Raw genomic sequence first — 18,150 nt, 5'->3', positions numbered from 1 at the left:
GTGGGCTCTGGACTGCCTTCGGGTGCCCCGGCCAGACCTTGGCCCCAGGGCCCACACTCTGGGGCACAGCACTAGGGCCTGAGCAGCCTGAATTCCATGGCGGCGTTCAGAGGTGTTTAAAAGGGCACACACCTACCTCAGGCAGACCAGGCCCCAGAGGTCACGGGGGAGTTTGGCAGGGGCAGCAGTGAGACAGAGGGCAGAGGCCACGGCAGCGCCCCCCTGTGCCGTGCAGGGGCCCAGGCCCCTCGGGGCGGACACAGGACGCAGCCAAGGTCGGGCCAGCGAGGGTGCAGGCTGGCACCAGCACTGCCCCGCTGGGCCGACAGTCTCGGGAGTAAGGCTGCAAATCACGCTAAGATCATCCAATTCAAAACTGTATTTTACTATAAAATCTAAATTTGTGATAAAGAGAAATTCAACCAGTGTAGAGAGTGTTACATGACAAGGAGGCAGAGCAGCCTTCTGAACGCCACCCTGTGTGTGTGCCTGCGCTGGCAAGAGGGGACACGGAGCTCACGATGAAGATCCAAGCAGGGAGCCAGATGTCACAAGGCAGGACTCGGTAGGAGAAGAAACGCAGCTCTGGGAGACGGGGTGGCTGGGGGCACAGAGGTGCGGCCAGCCTCGGAGCAGAGTGAGAGGACCTGACCGAGGACACGGGCCGACAGCTGCGCGCCGGGGCCATGGCGGCCCTGCTCACGGGGTTCCCGGGAGGGCTGCGAGACCAAACACGTGGGCACACCACACCCTGTACGCGAGCACTCACACTGGCTTCAGTTCAACAGCCCAAACTCAAACAACCCGCCTGTGCTTCAAGGCTGAGTGAATGAACGAACCGTGGCCCTGGAAGGTTCCTCAGCAGGGAACAAGGACGAATGATACGCACAACCTGGAGGCTCTAAGGGCACTGTGCCAAGTGAAAAAGCCAGTCTCAAAAAGATAAATGTTGCACGACTCCACTGATGCAACACTTGCAAGAGATTACCGAGGCCGAGAACAGACGAGCGGCTGCCCGGCTCAGGGCTGAAGGGTGGAGCCAGGACAGTCCACGGGCGGGGAGGCTCCGCATGCTGCGCCATTCCACACGTGACAGGACCTCCCTGAGCCACACACGTGCACACCTGAGAGTGCATGAACGACTGGCCACGTGCGTGAAGCCGGCCTGAGTGCAAGGCACTGGCGTGGCTCTGGCGACACAACTAGGATGTTACGGTGGGGAAGCTGCGGGAGAGGCACATGGGGACTCGGTTCCTCTGCAATTGCCAGAGGGGCCAGGAGTGCGCTGCAGGCCTCTCCCTACCCTCCCCAGGAGAGGAGGGCCAAGGCCTGGGGCCGGGCTGGTCCTGGAGGGGACCTAGGCCGGTCCTGGAGCGGACCGCTGCCCCTGGAGGGAGAGGGGCGGAGGAGCCCTGAGACAGAACGGTTTCCATCTGGTCCACAGAGCACAGCCCGTGGGCTGGTATCCCAGGCCACCCCCCCACCCCGCCCTCTGGAGGCAGAGGCTGGGAGTCCCCTGCTCCGCCCGTGTACTCACTCTGCGGAGTGGCTGTAGACACAACGGCCATGTTGTGGGGGGCCATCCCCGAGGTGCCAGGAGGCGGCTGCCCCGACAGCGGCATCGGCTGGCCCATGGCTCCCAGGCCGCCCATCCCGCCCAGGGCCTGGCCCGGACCCCGAGCAGGCAGGCCGAGGCCAGCGGCTCCCGCGGCGGGCCCGCCCGTCAGGCTCTGCAGTGCGTTCATTGGGTCTGCGGGACACAGGGCGTGCGTCTCAGGGCGGTGCGCTCTGCCCCGGCCAGGAGGCCTTCCTGAGTCCACGCTTCCTCCCACCTCAGGGGTGATGCGCTCAGGGCTCCTCCCGGCAGGAGCCCCGCCCACAGCAGGCCTGGGACACAGGCGAGACAGCCCGTGGGGCTCCGCCCGTCCTGGATGGAGGCCCCTCCCGGGGGTGAGACACAGCTGCACATCTACAGAAAACAGGGTCGAGGACCCTTCTCCAGTCAGCAGAGCCTGGGGGCCGGCCTCCCCCCAGGGAGGTGACAAGTCCCGTGCGCACCAGAAGCCCGCCTCTGCTAAGTCTGGGCACGACCCCACGGAGGAGCAGCTCTCGGGAAAGAGCCCTGAGAACAAGTGTGGGAAGGCCTGCGATGCTAGGCCAGCAGCCAGTACCTGGGAGGAGCCGAGGCTCCGTCAGAACAGCCCATGGCCACCCGCAGGCAGAGGAGCCCGGCTGGCACCCTGCCACAGAACCTGGCGCCCCAGGGTGCTGCATCCAACGTCAGAACCCAGACGCCCTCCGGCCGGGTGCACTGACTCCACCTTGCTGCCCACAACCCCCAGCACGAGCAGCTGAGGAAAGGCAGCAGTCCCCCAGCTAGTCCCACCCGGGTGCTGGGGTCAGCTAAACCCCTTCACTGGCGGCCTGCTCAGCAAGACCTGGGCTAAATCAACAGGGTTCCCGTGTGACAAAACCTTGCAATTAAAAAGCAGAATAATGACAACTCAACTTGCGAAGAAACTTTGTGACTTAAACTGAATTCACAGCTGTTCTCTAGGAAACGTTACCACGGGTGACTACACTGAAAGCGCCGCTATGCACACTAGTCCCCCCTGGAGCCCGGCGCTCCAGACAGCACCCCAACTGCCACGCGGGTGCCGGAGGCATGGGGCGGGGCGCTGCTGTCTGACGTCGGGGGCGGGGGGTCGGGAGTGGCGTCCCTCTGGGAACCTGCTCCTCCCGGCACAGAGCGACCCCACGCACAGCTCCCAGCACCCCGGCCCTGCCGCCCACGCTGAGGTGGGAAAAACTTCAGAAAGGAGAAACTCTTACCACTGACAGACGCTTGAGACTTCTTGTTATCTGTATTAAAAAGAAAAAAGAAAAGCAACCAAAGTAAACAGTTTTATATAATCACACATTTCCATGCTAAGTCAGTGCTGTAGGCATTTGCCCAGAGGTCATTTACTAACACTGACCCAACTCTGCCTAGAAACTAGACAAAACACACTTCAGGGCTTCAGCGTCTGTGTGTGTGAACACACGTGTATGTGCGTGTCCAAACCCCGGCAGCGTTGACGCATGGGAGGCTGAGGGTGGCCAGGGGCTGAGAGCCCTCTGTTTCCAGCCCCTTCTGGGGTGGCATCTACAGTTTCCGGATGAGGAAACTGAGTCTGTCCAAGACTGCTTAGAAGCTGGATCCAGCCAGCCCTGGTGCTGGTGGGGAGTCGCCACAGCAGTTCCACCCTCTCCCGGGGTGAGGCGGCCGTGGGCACCCCCAAAAGGGAAGTGCCAGGGCCAGCTCCCAAGTGGGCCCTGCAGCCCTCCAGGCCGAGCCCCTGCCTGGACAGACAGCTCATGACCCAGTCTTCTGGTGGTGGCTCCTCCTGTTCCAAACACCATGGGGCCACCCAAACACGGCAAAGAGAGTGCAGTCAGTCTAAGAAGTCGGCGTGGGAGGGTGCAGTGGCCCTGCAGGGACTCCGGGGCCCCGGCGCCTCCCTGCGTCTGAGGTGAGGGATGGTGGGGCCGCGGCCGCCCCACAGGGCTGTATGGGAGGTGCTGCCTCCTGCAGGTGCACACGGCGGGCCGGCAGGAGGCGCTGTGGCTGGAAGCCCGGAGCGGCCCAGAAAGGAGTCGGGATGCGGGCCGGGCCTCGCCAGGGCAGGACGCGGGCGGTGCTGAGGAAGCTTGCCCCAGAAGCGTCCAGCCTCCGGGGGTCAAAGAAAAAAACCCAGATATCAGGGAAGGAAGTGTATGTTCCAGGGTGGACTCTACGCGTTTGGGAACCGCCTAGAGATCAAAGCAGCAGTCCTTGAATAGGGGAGGTCAAGCAGACAGGCAGCAAGAGCAGTCCAGCCCAGAACCCTGGACACTATCACCTCCCTCGGGTCACACCAGCAGGGTCCAGGCTGAAGCTCTGGGAGGCTGGGAAATACCGGACCAAGTGCAAAGCCATGAAGAACCTCCCAAAAAGCCGGCACTATCCAAACAGCCCTCCCGCGGTGACCACCACCACCCAGAGATGTGACGTTTTACTTACGGATGTCTCGAAAATGAATAATGAGCCTGGCCACCAGAGAGAGGTATTCGTCCTGAAAGTAAAAACAGGAAGCAGTTGAAGCTCAGAGCAGAAGTGAGGGGGAGCGACGCCCCTTCCCGCTCCAGCCTCTCTGAGGTCCTCCCGGGGGCAGAAAGGCAACTGCGCCGTCTGTCCGTCCAGCCAGCTCTGCCTCCTCTGGAATCCATCCCTCGGGAAAGGCCGGCAGAGCATGGCTCCCGCAGGCCAGAGAAAGGCACACAGAAACACAAACCAGGAAGGTAGCCAGACAGTGGAAGCCGCTGCTCCTCCAGCCCACTATAAACCCTACAAGGGTGGGGGGCGCCTCAGACACCCCTCCTTCCACAGCGGGGTTGGCCCAGCGTCACAGGGCATCTCAGAAACGGACCCAGGAAGGCCGGCCGCTTCAGTCTTTGCTCTATTTGGAGCCGTACTTTCGCTTTTCCCACGGCCTGTTGCTGTTGCATGACTGCCGTAGCATTTACATGCAAATCTGGCTGGCCACCCTCCCACCCCTAGTGAATTCACTGCGAGGTCAAGACGAGGGCACAGCGCCACTCAGGGCGGCAGGTGAAGGCCCCTGCCCACAGCCCTCCTGGTTCCTGCGTTGCTGGACCCACCCAGCAGGGCCTGCCTTCCACGGATTGTCCTCTTTGTAACCAAGGACACTCACTTCCGGGCGTTCCAGAGAAATCACTACTGTGAGCCTGTCCCGGGGGCAACGAAGGGATGTTTGTAACTAAACTCTTCTTTCAGAGAAGCTGGACCACCCCGCGAGGCAAACAGAGAAAGCAGAGCTTTGGCCCGCCTGCTCTCTCAACCCCCTCCTAAGTCACCGTGACGCAGCCGGATGAGCGACCCCTCAACCGGGACCCACCGCAGGGCACAGAGAACGGCTCTCAGGGAGATACACCAAGGGGGTGTCTCAGAGGACTCGACACATAACTCACTTTCTAACCCCGTCAGTCCTCATCCATCTCAAAACGCCACCAGCATGTCCTCAGCTGGGGAATCAGAGGAAAACGGGGGAAAGGCCCAGGAGGCCTCAGGGCAGGTAGTGAGGGGTGGGATGTGATGAAGGGGTGCTCAAACGTCCCCTCCTGATGCCCCTCAATTTCTGGGAGGAAAGGGGTACCCAAATCACCTGAGCAGGCTGGCCCCTGAAGGGCAGCAGGGTGGCAAGTGGGGAGCAAGGAAAGTGGGGTTTTTAAAGGAAGCTCAGAAATGAGGTGGCCAGGAGGAGGAGACGGGGACGGGGAGCCGGCCAGGTCGAGAGCTGACTCTCTGTAGGCCGTGGCCAACTTCTGGGTCAGAGAAATCTCAAAAGGATCTGCTGAGCTTTTTCGACTTCCAAATCAAGAGCAAGCCAGTTACAAAGCAATCAGTTTATTAAAAAAATCCACAAACAACAAATGCTGGAGAGGGTGTGGAGAAGAGGGAACCCTCTTACCCTGTTGATGGGAACATAAACTGGTGCAACTACTATGGAAAACAGTGTGGAGGTTCCTTAAAAAAAAACTAAAGATAGAACTACTATTGATACAGTAATCCCACTCCTGGACACATATCTGGAGAAAAACATAACTTGAAAAGATACACGCCCCCCAGCACTCCCAGCAGCACTGTTCACCTCAGCCAGGGTGGGGAAGCAGGTGTCCATCTGCAGAGCAGCGGGCCAAGAAAACGGTGCACGCACAGACAACGGACATAGTCACAGAAAGAACGAAACAAAGCCGTCTGCAGCACCACAGACGGCCCAGAGGTGACCATACCAAGCCAAGTGAAGTCAAACAGAGAAGAACAAACCCTACATGCTATCATTTATATCTAGAATCCAAAATATGACAAACTCATCTGTCAAGTAGAAACAGACTCACAGACATACCACAGACAGACTTGTGGCTGCCAAGGGGGTGAGGGTAGGGAAGGGAAGGACTGGGAGACGGGGCTGAGCAGGTGCAAACCATTATACACAGAACGGACAAACCAGGCACACAGCACGGGCAACTGCGCTAAATATCCCGTGATGCCCTGTGACGGAGAAGAACGTGAGAGAGAACATGCGTTTGTGTAACTGAATCATTCTGCTGCAGAGGCAAAGAAGCACACTGTGAACCAACTACACACGCTGAATTAAAAATACAGCGACCAGACACTCCTCCTCTGACACGAGACACAGGGTGCGAGGTCCAGGCGCGTGCTCTCAAAGCCCCGGGCACAGGGCCAGGCCCGAGGGCTTGGAGCCAGGTGGGCAGAGGGCACCGTGGTCCACGCCCACTGAGGCTGCCCACGGCCGGGGCCGCGGAGGCTCTGGGGACCTGCGGGCACAGAGAGGGGCACGACCACCCGACCAGAGAAGAGGGCACAGGGTGTGGCCGGCGTGCAGCCGCCACGGGGCACTCCTGTGGGTCAAACCCCCGTGGGCCGACGGTCCACCCCTCCAGCCCCCAGGGTGGCTGCCTGACCACCCCCAGTCTAGACTGGCCTCCCCAGGTGGGCGAGCTCCTGGCCCCCAAGCAGACACACGAGTCACGGGCCCACCCCTGCTCCAAGGCGCCCTTCGCAGGGCAGCCTCAAAAAGGGCGAGGAGGCGCACCCTGTCGTCCTCACTCTGGGTGTGGCCGGGCACGGTGCAGCCCCGCGCTCTGCAGACCCACCCGCGTCCCTCACGCCTGGGGGGAGGCGCTGCTAGCGGGCTGGGGTGTGGGGACGCAGGGCACACAGACAGGCCGAGGCTTCCTGCGGCTTACACATTGGGTCCAGCCCGTCCACGTCTCGGCCAGGGCAGAGGACGCCTCCCCTCACCAAGTGGAGGCTGGAGCCAGACACCCAGGCTGCAGGTGAAACGCCTCAGACTACATGCTAGATGCTCCACTGTTAGACCTTCCGTATAAGACTTGAGGAATCTGAACACATGTATCTGCTTCATATCTGCACAAGAAAGGCTGCAGATCAACAATTAAACCCCAGAGATACCAGGAAGTGTGCTGGAAAGGAGACCTACTGCCTTGTTATACAGCTTTCACATTGGAAGTATATAAATCTTTTACCAAACTGAAGATAAAGCCACAACAAAAGAACAATTTTTAAAAATGCAAAATCAACCCAACATATGAGTTGACACAAGTTGGTGTTGAAACACATGGAAAAGGGTTTTTCGGACTGATCATCTTAAAAAACAAAAAGCAAAAACGTCCTCAGAGGAAGGAGTACATGTTAAGGACACATACAGCTGCATAGAAACCCTAAACGTCATCCCGCATTTTGTCATTTGCTACCAATACTAGCGGTGATACTAGTCTGTTCATTCTGAAAGTCCTTTAAAGAAGTAATTATGCCAACAACATCAGAAGGCGAGAGAGTCACATTGGAGAACAGATATATGCTTAAAATGAAAGTAAAACTCTGTATTTAGAAATATCAATGTGAAATTACGGGGTTCTGAGATTGCTATAGTTTCAAAACAAGGGGGAACATCGCAAAGGACTGAAATGCCCTGGGCCCACGACGCGGCTGCAGAAGAGAAGTGGCCGAACTCCACTCCTGGGCCACCATTCCACAGGAAGTTGTTCCTGAGGGTCCCCAAAGGCTGTGTTTCAGGCAACCAAGAAGCCCTGGTCGATGAAAGAAAACCTTTCTTGGCAAGAAAATTCCACCTAATAAATGTAGAAGAAAAGCCAGAATTCAGGATGATTACCAGTTTGTAGCGCCCAGTTAAATGATGGAATCATTAGATGGTAAGTGGACAGGATACTTCATAAAAAAGTCAGGCTGTCCCTGTCCCAACTCCTGACCAACTGTGGCCTTGTGGGAACACCAAGACACCCAGAAAAATCGGACATATAACATATACAGCAATGAGGCACCCCCTCCCACATACTCTTGCTAACAAGACTCCTGCATACTGTGCTCCCGACCCAACAGCCAGGTCACAAGAGACACGGGGCAGGCAGGCCAAGGGAAGGCTGCTGGTGGGAACACGGTGGCAAGCAGCGTGTCACTGAGCACTCAGAGGGCCTGAAGGAGCTGCTGAGAAAGCACACATCTTCTTCGAGAACACAGATGTCACCAGAAACAGGATGCTGGGAGAGAGGCAAATGGTACAGGTACTTCTGGGGAGGGCTCGGGGAATGCAGAATGCGTGACCGGAAACGAAAGCAGGGAGAAGCCCTGCCACCCTGCGCAAACATCTAGCTGCACGGGCCACGAGCCGAGTGGAAGGCAGACCCGAGAGGCAATGAACAGCATGGGGGAGGGCCGGCTGGCTGACAGAGAGACGCGAGAGGGAAGAAAAACCCAGGGCTGACAGAGAGACGCAAGAGGGAAGAAAAACCCAGGGAAGAGCTGCTGAGCGGAAAGGAACCTGGGCCTAATCTGGAAAATTCCCAGGCTGCCCGAGTCACAGGAAAACCAGGAGATTCCCTGTAGGAATGTGTGCTCTGGAGAGGAGGCTGAGGGTGTGGCTGGACAGACTGCTGGGGCCGAGGAGCCAAGGCACGCGAGGGATCCTCTGGGTCACCTCACAGATGCCAGGACGGGGGGGAAATCACAGGGGTGAAAGGTCTGTGGGGACCTCCTGTCTGACGGGGGCTCCCTCACACACACAAGGCCCACAAGGGTTAGCGTGTCCTACGGCAGAGACACTGTCAACCTGGGCCAAGAGGGAGACAGGGGAGCATTTTAAAAGGGTGCCAGGCTCCCAAAGTCTACATGCAGCAAACAGGTAAAACTGATAAACTCCTGGCTGCAAACAGGACCACCGGGGGAGAGCCTTGGGCCACGAGGCCAAAGCCATGAGCCCAGAGTCCCCCGAGTCTGTGGGAACCCGCCCAGCAGCTACAGGAAGCAAGCACCCCGTCTCTCTAGACCGGCCCACTCTGGGCACTTTATACAGCTGCCTCGCACAACGCGTGCCCTCTGGTGACCGCCTCACTGGGCTCAGCGTGATGCTTCTGAAGCCCAGGCGTGTTGGACCACCACCAAGTACCTCATTCTGTCACACAGTCCACCCTGCGGACAGCCTGCATTCTGGTTACCCACCAGTCAGGTGGTACACGCTTGGGGGCTCCCACTTTCTGGCTGCAGTCAGTGATGCTACCGATATCTGTGCACACCGGGCATCTGTCTGATTCCTGAGGGATCACCACAGTGGCCGCTCCACTGTGCCCTCCTTCCAGCAGTGTCTGGTATTTCTAACTTCTCACCAGTGCTCCTGAGATGAACAAGCAGTGTTCATCTATTTTTATTACCGCCATCGCGAATGAGAAGCTGTGTTTCACGGTGGTTTGGATTTGCTTTTCCCTAATGACTAGTGACACTGAGCGTCTTGTCATGTGCTTCTTGGCCATCTGAATATCTTCTCTGGAGAAATGTCTATTCAAGTTCTTTACCCATGTCTGACTTAGGGTGTCTGCTCCTTTTGTTGTAGAGTTGTGGTTCTTTATATAATATGGGTTCCAGTCCGTCATCAGACACATGGTTCCCATGTATCTCCCACTTCAACCATGTATCTCCAACCATACATGGTTCTCCCACTTCATAGGTCTTTTTACCCTCTTCGTGGTGTCCTTTGATACACAATCGTTTTTTATTTTCTTTAACTTTAAGCTTTTTTATTTTGCAGCAGAGTAAGGACTGACTCTGTGCTACGTCTGACGATGCTGCGGTGGTTTCAGAGGACGCAGGCGCACACCCACATGCACCCACTCCACGGATCTCAGTTTTGACGGAGGTTTTGTTACTTGTGCTTTTGGTGTCATGTGTAAAAATCCACCGCCTAATCTGAGTCACAAAGATTCATGCCTGCATTTTCTTCTAGCACTTCTACAGTCTAACTCTTAGATGTCTGTGTGTGGTTCGCGGCTGGGTTCCCACTTCAGTGTTACACGCGTGGTGACGCAGTTGTTCTCCTTCAAGACTTGGCTAGGGTGGGCCCCGGAGCTTCCCCAGGACCCGTCTGTCGGCTCCCACGAAGCCTGTGTGCAAGCTTCCCTCCTGCGTGGGAAACTGCCAGCCCCCAAGCCAGCGCTCTCAGCACCAGACCTGTGCCAAGTGCCATGCTGTCATTCACGTAATGTTACATCTTACCTTCAGGCACCATAAAATAGTTCAGACATACAAAAAATGATTAACATGACAAATGACAGTGGGCCCCATTCTCAGTTTAAATTAAAAACTAAGATTGAACGAAGAAAGCCAGCAAGGCGGTCCCCATGCCACTTGGCCCACACCTCGGTTCTTCACGGCTGAAGTGGAGACAGTCCCAGGGACTGCACGGCGTGTTCGTAAAGCGCTCTCTCAGCATGGAAACAGAGCCACCGAAAACCAGGGAACAGCATTTCCGCGGAGGGCACCGAGCAAGCCTGCCAGTGCAGGGGGGTGCAGCAGGAGGCCCGGCTGGCAGCCCAGACGGCAGAAGGCAGGAGGCCGGCTGGCCCCGCCGACCGCTGGCCACGAGCGGGTCTTCCCAGCTGGCCTCAGCAGCTATTGGGAGGAAAATGCTCATCTTTTCACGTCATTTGCAATTGTCAATGTACACAGTTGTGCTCTTCTCAGATAAGTGTCCCTGATCAAAGAAGGACAGCAGAAGATGTCTTCAGGTTCAGTTAAAGGCCGACTGCAGGCTTTGGGTCCATAAGCAGGGCTGGAGAAGGCGGGGTCACCTGGTCAGCCGTGTGCGCACCCTCCCCTCTCCCAGGCAGCGCTCCTGCTCGTTCAGCCCAGCGGGACGTCTGTGCTACCCTGGCCTGTCTCTGACAAGCCTCCAGGCTGCCTCCCAATTCCAACACTCCTGGCCTCCCTGGTGCCTGGGTTTCACCTTGGCCCCCACCATGGGAACTCACGCTTCAAACCAGAGACACGCACTACGCGTGCACGGGACTGCACACCATGCATGAGAGCTGGGCTGTGTTTAACATACAAGCTTCATCTAAAAACTCCCACAGAGGGTGGTCCACCATCAACAAGCTGGTGACCAGGGGAAATACTGTCAACATTCACAAGTGCACCTATGGAGTGGGTTTCAAGAAGCATGCCCCTTGGGCACTCCAAGAAATCGGGAAATTCGCCGAGAAGGAGAGGGGAACCCCTAAGGTGTGCATCAACACCAGGCTCAACAGAGCTGTCTGGGCCAAAGGGACACGGAACGCCCCACACCGATCCGTGTGCAGCTGTCCAGAAAACGTGGTGAAGACCCACCGAACAAGTTCTACACGCTGGCTACCTACATGCCTGTTACCACTTTCAAAAATCTATGGTTACTTTGGATGAGAACTAACTGCTGATTGTCCAACAAAGTTACTAAACTTCAAAAAAACCCAAAAATAAATTAAAAAACCAACCGAATGGTAAGCAAACACCAGCAATGCACAGAGCTGTGATGAGCCCCTTCCGGCACGCAGCACAGAGGTCGGGCCCTAGCCCTCCCAAGCCTTCAGAGTGCTCCAGCTGTGATCACACCACAGCCCCAGACACTGTGCTTTCTGCGTCCCCAGTCTATCCGAGGCAGAGCGCATACCCACCTACAGGAATTCAGGGGTTAAGAATTAAACTGGGTGTTTGGATGTCTTTTGCTTTCCGAGATGGAGGGAAGTGAAGGAAAGTTGGCAGGCTCTGACTGCAGGCTCCCGGGCGGGAGAACGCCTGGGCAAGTCCCCTGGGAGCTGTGTGCCTGAGTCGCCCCGGCTGCATCCTGGGCTGAGCAGCCCTGTGTCTACTTCCGGGGCCTGGAAAGGGGTGTTTACTCCACACCCCGCCCAACCCAGAGTCAGGACAGACACTATCACTGCTCTAGGCCACGACTCTCTGGGGCAGCTCCTCACACAGCAACAGACAGACAACAGTACTGGACAACAAGGGGAGCATTTCCAAAGGAAACAACTCAATGAGCCCTCCCCAAGGTTCTCCTCTCATCTCATCCCCCAAACGCCAGCAAATTACACAGCCAATAAGAGACGTGTCTCCAAAACGTGAAAAGAGCTCTTCAATAGAAACACTAATGACTCAATTTTATTTTTTAATTTTTTTTCAATTTTAAAACGGGCAAAGGGGCTGAACAAACATTTCTCTAAAGAAAATATACAAATGACCAGTAAACATAGTAAGCCATCTGGGAATGCAAATCAAAAGGACACCGAGGGGCTACCTGGTGGTTCAGTGGTTAAGAGCCTGCCTGCCAGTGCAGGCGACACGGGTTCCATCCCCCATCTAAGATCCTAGGCGTCCCAGGGCAACGAAGCCTGCCGCCACAACTCCTGGGCCCGAGCTCTAGAACCCGTGGGCCACAGCCACTGAGGCCCACGCACGCGAGAGCCGGAGACCCGCAGCCAGAGAGGCCACCACAGCGAGAAGCCTGCACACGACAACTAAAGAGCACCCCCGACTTGCTGCAACTGAGGAAAGTCTGCAACAGCAATGAAGACCCAGCACAGCCATGAATTAAATTAAGTTTTAAAAAAACACAATAAGATACCACTTCACACTCACTATGAAAGCTACAATAAAACAGTGACGAGTACTGACGAGGAATGGAGAAGCTGGAACAAAATACACCCCCAGTGAGGATGTAAAATGGCGCAGCTGCTTTGAAAACAACTTGGCAATTCCTCAAAAGGTTAAACAGAACTGATCCAGCAACTTCTTACCCAGGTATATACCAAAGAGAAATGAAAACATACGTCCCCAGGAAAGCTGCACACAGAAGTTCAGGGTAGCACTACTGTAACAGCCAGAAAGCAGAAACAGCCCAGATGCACATGAACTGACGGATTTGTTGTCGCTCAGCCGTGTTCGACTCTTTGCGACCCCATGGACGGCAGCATGCTAGGCTCCCCTGTCCTTCACCATCTCCCGGATTTACTCAAACTCACAGCCACAGAGTCAGTGATGCCATCCAACCATCGCCTCCTGTCGTCCCCTTCTCCTCCCACCTTCAATCTTTCTCAGCATCAGGGTCTTTTCTAATGAGTCAGTTCTTCGCATCAGGCAGCCAGAGTATTAGAGCTTCAGCATCAGTCCTTCCAATGAATATTCATGACTGATTTCCTTTACAATTGACTGATTTGATCTCCTTGTAGCCCTAGGAACTCTCAAGAGCCTTCTCCTACACCACAGTTTAAAAGCATCAATTCTTTGGTGCTCATCCTTCTTTATGGTCCAGTTCTCACATCCATACATGACTACTGGAAAAACCATAGCTTTAACAATGATGGATGGATAAATAAAATGTGGTACATCTATGCAATGGAATATTACTTGGCAATAAAAAGGAATGGAGTACATTCCACAACATGGCTCATAGATAAACACTGAAAATATTTTACTAAGATGCCAGTCACAAAAACATATATTTTACGATTGCATTTATATGAAAAGTATAGGACAAGCAAATCGATAGCAACAGAAAGCAGCTAGGTGGCTGCCTAGGGCTGAGGAGGATGGGGAGTGCAGCTAGTGGGCACAGAGTTTCTTTAGGAGAAGCTCTCGGGAGAGCACTGGGGGCCTAGTGGTCAGGATTCCGGGCTTTCACTGCCAGGATCCAGGTTCAGCCTCCGGTCAGGGAACTGACATCCCACAAGCCAAGCAGTGCCATCACAGAAAGGAAAAGGAAGAAAAGAAAATCCCCTGAAACACATCATGGTGATGACCGCACAACTCTGTGAAGGCCCTAACGACGACTGGGCTGCAGACTTTACAGGGTAAACCGTACGACACATGAATCAGGGCTTGACAAGGCTGTTAAAAAAGAAGAACATGCTTACCATTCCCTGTGCGAGGGCGGCTCCTCCCTCACCTACACGTGCGCACTAACACACGCGTGTGCATGCTGATCTCCAAGCCCAGGCTGCACACGTGGCTTCTACTTCAGAAACTGTGCTCTGCGGCCAGTCAGCTCTGCCTTCCCATTTCAGAAAATAATTACCTCATCTAAACTCTCAGACAGGCTCAAGTTTCCCCGACGGAGCTCTGTACGTCTTGACAGCTGGTCTACCTACACCAGTGCCCGACTGTAAATACCGTCTGCTTTCAACTTGCAACAGAGGGTCCCAGAGCTGAGCTCCGCGCTCGGGCACCAGGCGCTGGGCAGAGCCAGGCGGCCCACACAAGCCGCCTGCTGTGTGTGTCTGTCCTGCTTCACTGCGAGGAGCGGCTCTGCCCCCGAAGTGCGCACAGTGACAGGAGCGGCCACGTGGGCCCAGGCAGCCCCAGTTCCTGTGAGAACTCACAGAGGACCCGCCCCAACAGCTTGATCCCCCCCACCCCCACCCCCCCTCCTTGCCAGGGCCACACCCTCCACAAGCATCACCTGCGTCACTTAGAAGGGGGCGGGAGCCCTCCTGGGCCCACCTGCCAGGGCCCGGCCCCAGGGAGGACTGAGCCTGAGGACAGAGTGTTTCTGCCTTGGGGCACTGTCCCCAGGAGCCGCCAAGGCCCAAGAGCACCCTGCAGGACTCACGGGGACTGGGTACGAACAGGAGTGCCAACAGGCTGGCCTGGGCACCCACGCACTGCCCTCCCACAGCCGCACCACAGACGCAGGGGACGGCCTGCAGAGCAGCACCCAGCAGTGAGCAGCCACCCCGTCCCCGTGGCCTGGCTCCAGCCCCCGCAGCACCGCCCCCCCAGGCCTTACCCGGGTCTTGGCCTTCAGGAACACGTGGCTCTCCATGTCCTTGCTGGATTTGCTGTGGGCCACGCCAGCCTTCCTCATGGCATCCTCGCTGGAATACAAAGGAGGAGAGATGTTGACACAGGCTCCCTGGCCAGCGGGCCCTCACAGCAGCTGTCTGGGGCCCACGGGCGGCCCGGCCCACCAGCCTGGCCAAGGCCCAGGGCAGGCACGGAGGGACGGGCCCTCAGTACAGCGAGGAAAGGTGGCCAGGCCAGGAACGGCGGTCACCCTGGCAACAAAGCAGCCGCCCATCTCGGGCGGGCAGAGGGGCCAGCTGAGGGCTGCTCACAACCAACACAGTCGATGGCAGAGTGGTGGACACCCACATGCCCTCCCAGCTCCAGCGCCAAGAGCAATGGGACCCATGCAGGGCGGAGGGGCCATGCCAGTCACCTTAGCCCCCTCAAGGCAGTTCCCACACGCAGGTCCTCCCAGGGGGACCAAGGAGATGAGCCTGACCTCATCAGCCTCCAGCTCAAGGCAGACGCCGACGTCACAGATGCGAACGGACGCACAGCAAGAGAACGAATCGGAGCCAAGTTTTCATCATGTGACGCCCTGGAGGGCAACAGCCGTGCGCACGGCTATGCTGGAGCCCGTCAGGGTGGCAGGACACAGCCAACGCCCCCATAAAGGTAAGGACAGTTGCATACCTGTTAGAAAGGAGGGGGCGCCAGGCTAGGGCCCCAGCCAGGCCCCCTGCTCACAGGCCACCTTCTTCCCTGCAGAATGGGTCTCCCCGCCTTTCTCCCCAGCACTGGGTTCACTGATAAAAGAACCCCTCACCCCCACAACAGAATCCAACAAGCCTGGTTCAATCAGGCTTGAGATTGAACCGTGAGATTCTGACAGTTCCAAACACAACCACACCTCGGGCAATGTGAGTGTGCAGGGTGCTGCAGGACCACATCTGTCATCCCCAAAAGAAATCCCAGGAAGGATGCCAAATGCTGAGAGAAATCGGTACTAGCACATGAAGAAAAGTGAAATGCCACGGAGCCACCCCACTGCCAGGTAACTCGTTCCCCACGTGAGGTCAGAGCCCCACTTTCTGCCCGCTTCCCCGAGCCTGCACCTGTGCCAGGCCCAGAGGCAGCAACAGGTTCCTGCTGGAGAGGCAGCCAGAGTGGAGGAGACTCACGCACCAGGGGACACGTAACCAGGCTCAGGAAGAGGCGACAGGAAGGCAGCGGGAGCACGTGGGCAGGGGCTGCGGTCGGCGGGGCAGGCACTCCACGTGGAGGTGGGCTGAGACCCCGAGCATCTCAGACAGAGGTGACTGAGCAGACCCATCCTCGGGGGGAGCGGGGGGCCGCCCCTCTGCCCAGGCAGAGCTCCACTGGTCTCTGGTCCAGACCTGACCCACCACCCGGGCCCCCGAGTCCCCCAGCCGGAGCCCAGAACCCACCTGCAGGGACACACCAGGAACCCCCTGCAGCCTGGGCACTGTGCCCACCACCGCCCAGCAGAGACGCCTGGGGGCCTCCTCTTCTCGGCTCGGCCCTCACCCCACATCTCACCATGCCCAGGCCATTCTGCGGTGGCCTCTGCCTCCAGGCCTCCACAGTGGGGAACTCCACTCAGCCAGTGTCCAGCCCTCGTGCCCGACGCCTGCATCTGCAGCAGAAGGCAGGCGCCCGCTGTGTGCCCGCAGGCCACGGGCCCTGGCCACCCAGACCCCCAGCGGTGACCCTGTGCGTCCCCCCTGCAGAGTGCGGACGGGACAGTGCTACCTCACGGGGTCATGCTGAGGTCACAGGAGGAACTGTCAGGCACACAGGCACAGGAAGCGCCAGGGTGTGAAGGAAGCCGGTCGGAGAACACTCTCACCGGAACCTCCCGCCCCCGCTCCCGTCTCTCCTGACACCCCTCCTCAAGGTGGCCTCCCCGGGTGTGACGGGGCGACTTCCCAGCACCCCGCCCCTCCCTCTGGGGTCTGTACAGAAGCTCCTGGCCTCAGGGAGACCGGATGCCCTCCACCCACCCAAGGGCTTTCATGCACCAAAGGAAACTTGCTCGATTTGGGAACCATGACACCGTCAGCCAACGGACCTCTCGGGGGTGGGGGTTTCTGCAGCCCTGCCCCACTCCCAGGAGAGGCTTCGTGGCCAAGTGTGGCCTGTGTGTGCAGGCTGCTGCTTTTCAGCCACCAGGAACAGAAGCCTGTGGCTGGTGGCTGACCCTGCACCCAGCGTAAGACCCGAATCACAGCAGCAGGGAGGACGATAAGAGGACGTGCCACGCCCGCGGCGGGAGGGGCAAGGCCCTCTGAAGCACATCACCAGAGCACATAGCATAGAGCGGGAAGGACTCAACAGGTGGAAGATGCCTGCCCCCAAGACCCTAGGGGTAAGGCCTTGCACCAAGGCCACAGAAGCGGAGCCCGGAACCCAGGTCACTCCGAAGCTGACTGAGCCCCTTCATAACCATCACCAAAAGCCCCCTCCTCCCTGCTCATCACTAACAAGCTTCCCGACTCCCCAGTAGGCAAAGAGGCCCACTCCAGTGAACACCCTACCAGTGCCCCAACTGATCACTTAACACCAACCTTCCAGCAGGAATTTTCTGTCTTGAGGCTATAAAAATTGGCTATTAACTCAGGAAAACTGTCGACTCTCCCTTGCCTGTCAGGAGTTCTCGGCCCACTGCACTCACGGTGCCCACGTTATTTCTGCTCTTTGTTCTTAACAAATTCACTCCCTTTTGACGTTCTCTATGTCTGGAGAGATTTTTCCCCTACCCGTGCTTGGACTGTCCCAACATTTGAGGTCCCGTACGGGGCTCTGTGTCTGGCAATTCTATTCCAACCTGCACTTGGACTGCCTCAATGGAAAAGAGGTTCCTCCCACATTTTTATCAGTCAGAGAGAAGGAGAAGCTCAAGCCCTGCCCTGAGGTCCAAGGAGGAGTGCCAGGGCCCAAGGGCCGGGTGCGAGCTCGCCACACCTGCAGCACAGCCCGGGGAGCTGAGTGGTGAAGCACGGCTCAGGCCAGCACAGGAAAGAACTGTCCCACCCTCCCTAAACGCCGTCGGGCACCAAGGAAGCCAGGGAGCCCACCTCCAGAGGGGAGAGGGAGTCACCACACTGGCCCCGAGAGGGAACACAGCTGTGTCCAACTCACACATCTATATGGTTCATACTGTCAAGTCAGAAAGGACCCAAACTTTCTTTGGTTTGTCCCTTCAAGTATTACACTCTCTTAGGCACTGAATTCTTCAAAATTGTGAACTTTTTTGGAGAGGAGGATGATAAGGGATCAGCCAGAATGAAAAATAAATAAACATATATGTATATAGGTTCCAGTGTGGGCTGTGGCTCTCGGAAGAGGAAGCCACCTGCGTTAGAACAGAGCCACGTGAAGGGTGAGGCACGAGCTTAAGTCATAATCCAAACAAACACATTCCCTGTAATAACCTCACT

At 57.1% G+C, this 18,150-nt stretch overlaps 1 protein-coding gene across 3 annotated transcripts in view; it reads right to left on the bottom strand.

The window, feature by feature from the left end:
- MED15 (mediator complex subunit 15) overlaps positions 1-18,150 on the bottom strand; it is a 44,293-nt gene that overhangs the window by 13,715 nt on the left and 12,428 nt on the right. For 2 of the 3 annotated variants that reach the window (XR_010658800.1, XM_065903729.1), the window contains exons 2-5: positions 14,691-14,778; positions 4,043-4,094; positions 2,833-2,862; positions 1,538-1,750 (exon numbers count right to left, since the gene is read on the bottom strand). Coding sequence is in view for 2 of the 3 variants with exons in the window: in XM_065903729.1 (XP_065759801.1) it covers positions 1,538-1,750; positions 2,833-2,862; positions 4,043-4,094; positions 14,691-14,778 (383 nt within the window). In the remaining variant the exon portion in view is untranslated. The remainder of the gene's footprint in view (positions 1-1,537; positions 1,751-2,832; positions 2,863-4,042; positions 4,095-14,690; positions 14,779-18,150) is intronic. The other variant, XM_065903730.1, reaches the window with a different exon arrangement.

The sequence above is a fragment of the Muntiacus reevesi genome, chromosome 13 (genome assembly GCF_963930625.1).
Source record: "Muntiacus reevesi chromosome 13, mMunRee1.1, whole genome shotgun sequence".
Lineage (NCBI taxonomy): Eukaryota > Metazoa > Chordata > Mammalia > Artiodactyla > Cervidae > Muntiacus > Muntiacus reevesi.
Note: the sequence above shows the minus strand (reverse complement) of the source record. Positions and strands in the feature narration are given on the sequence as shown.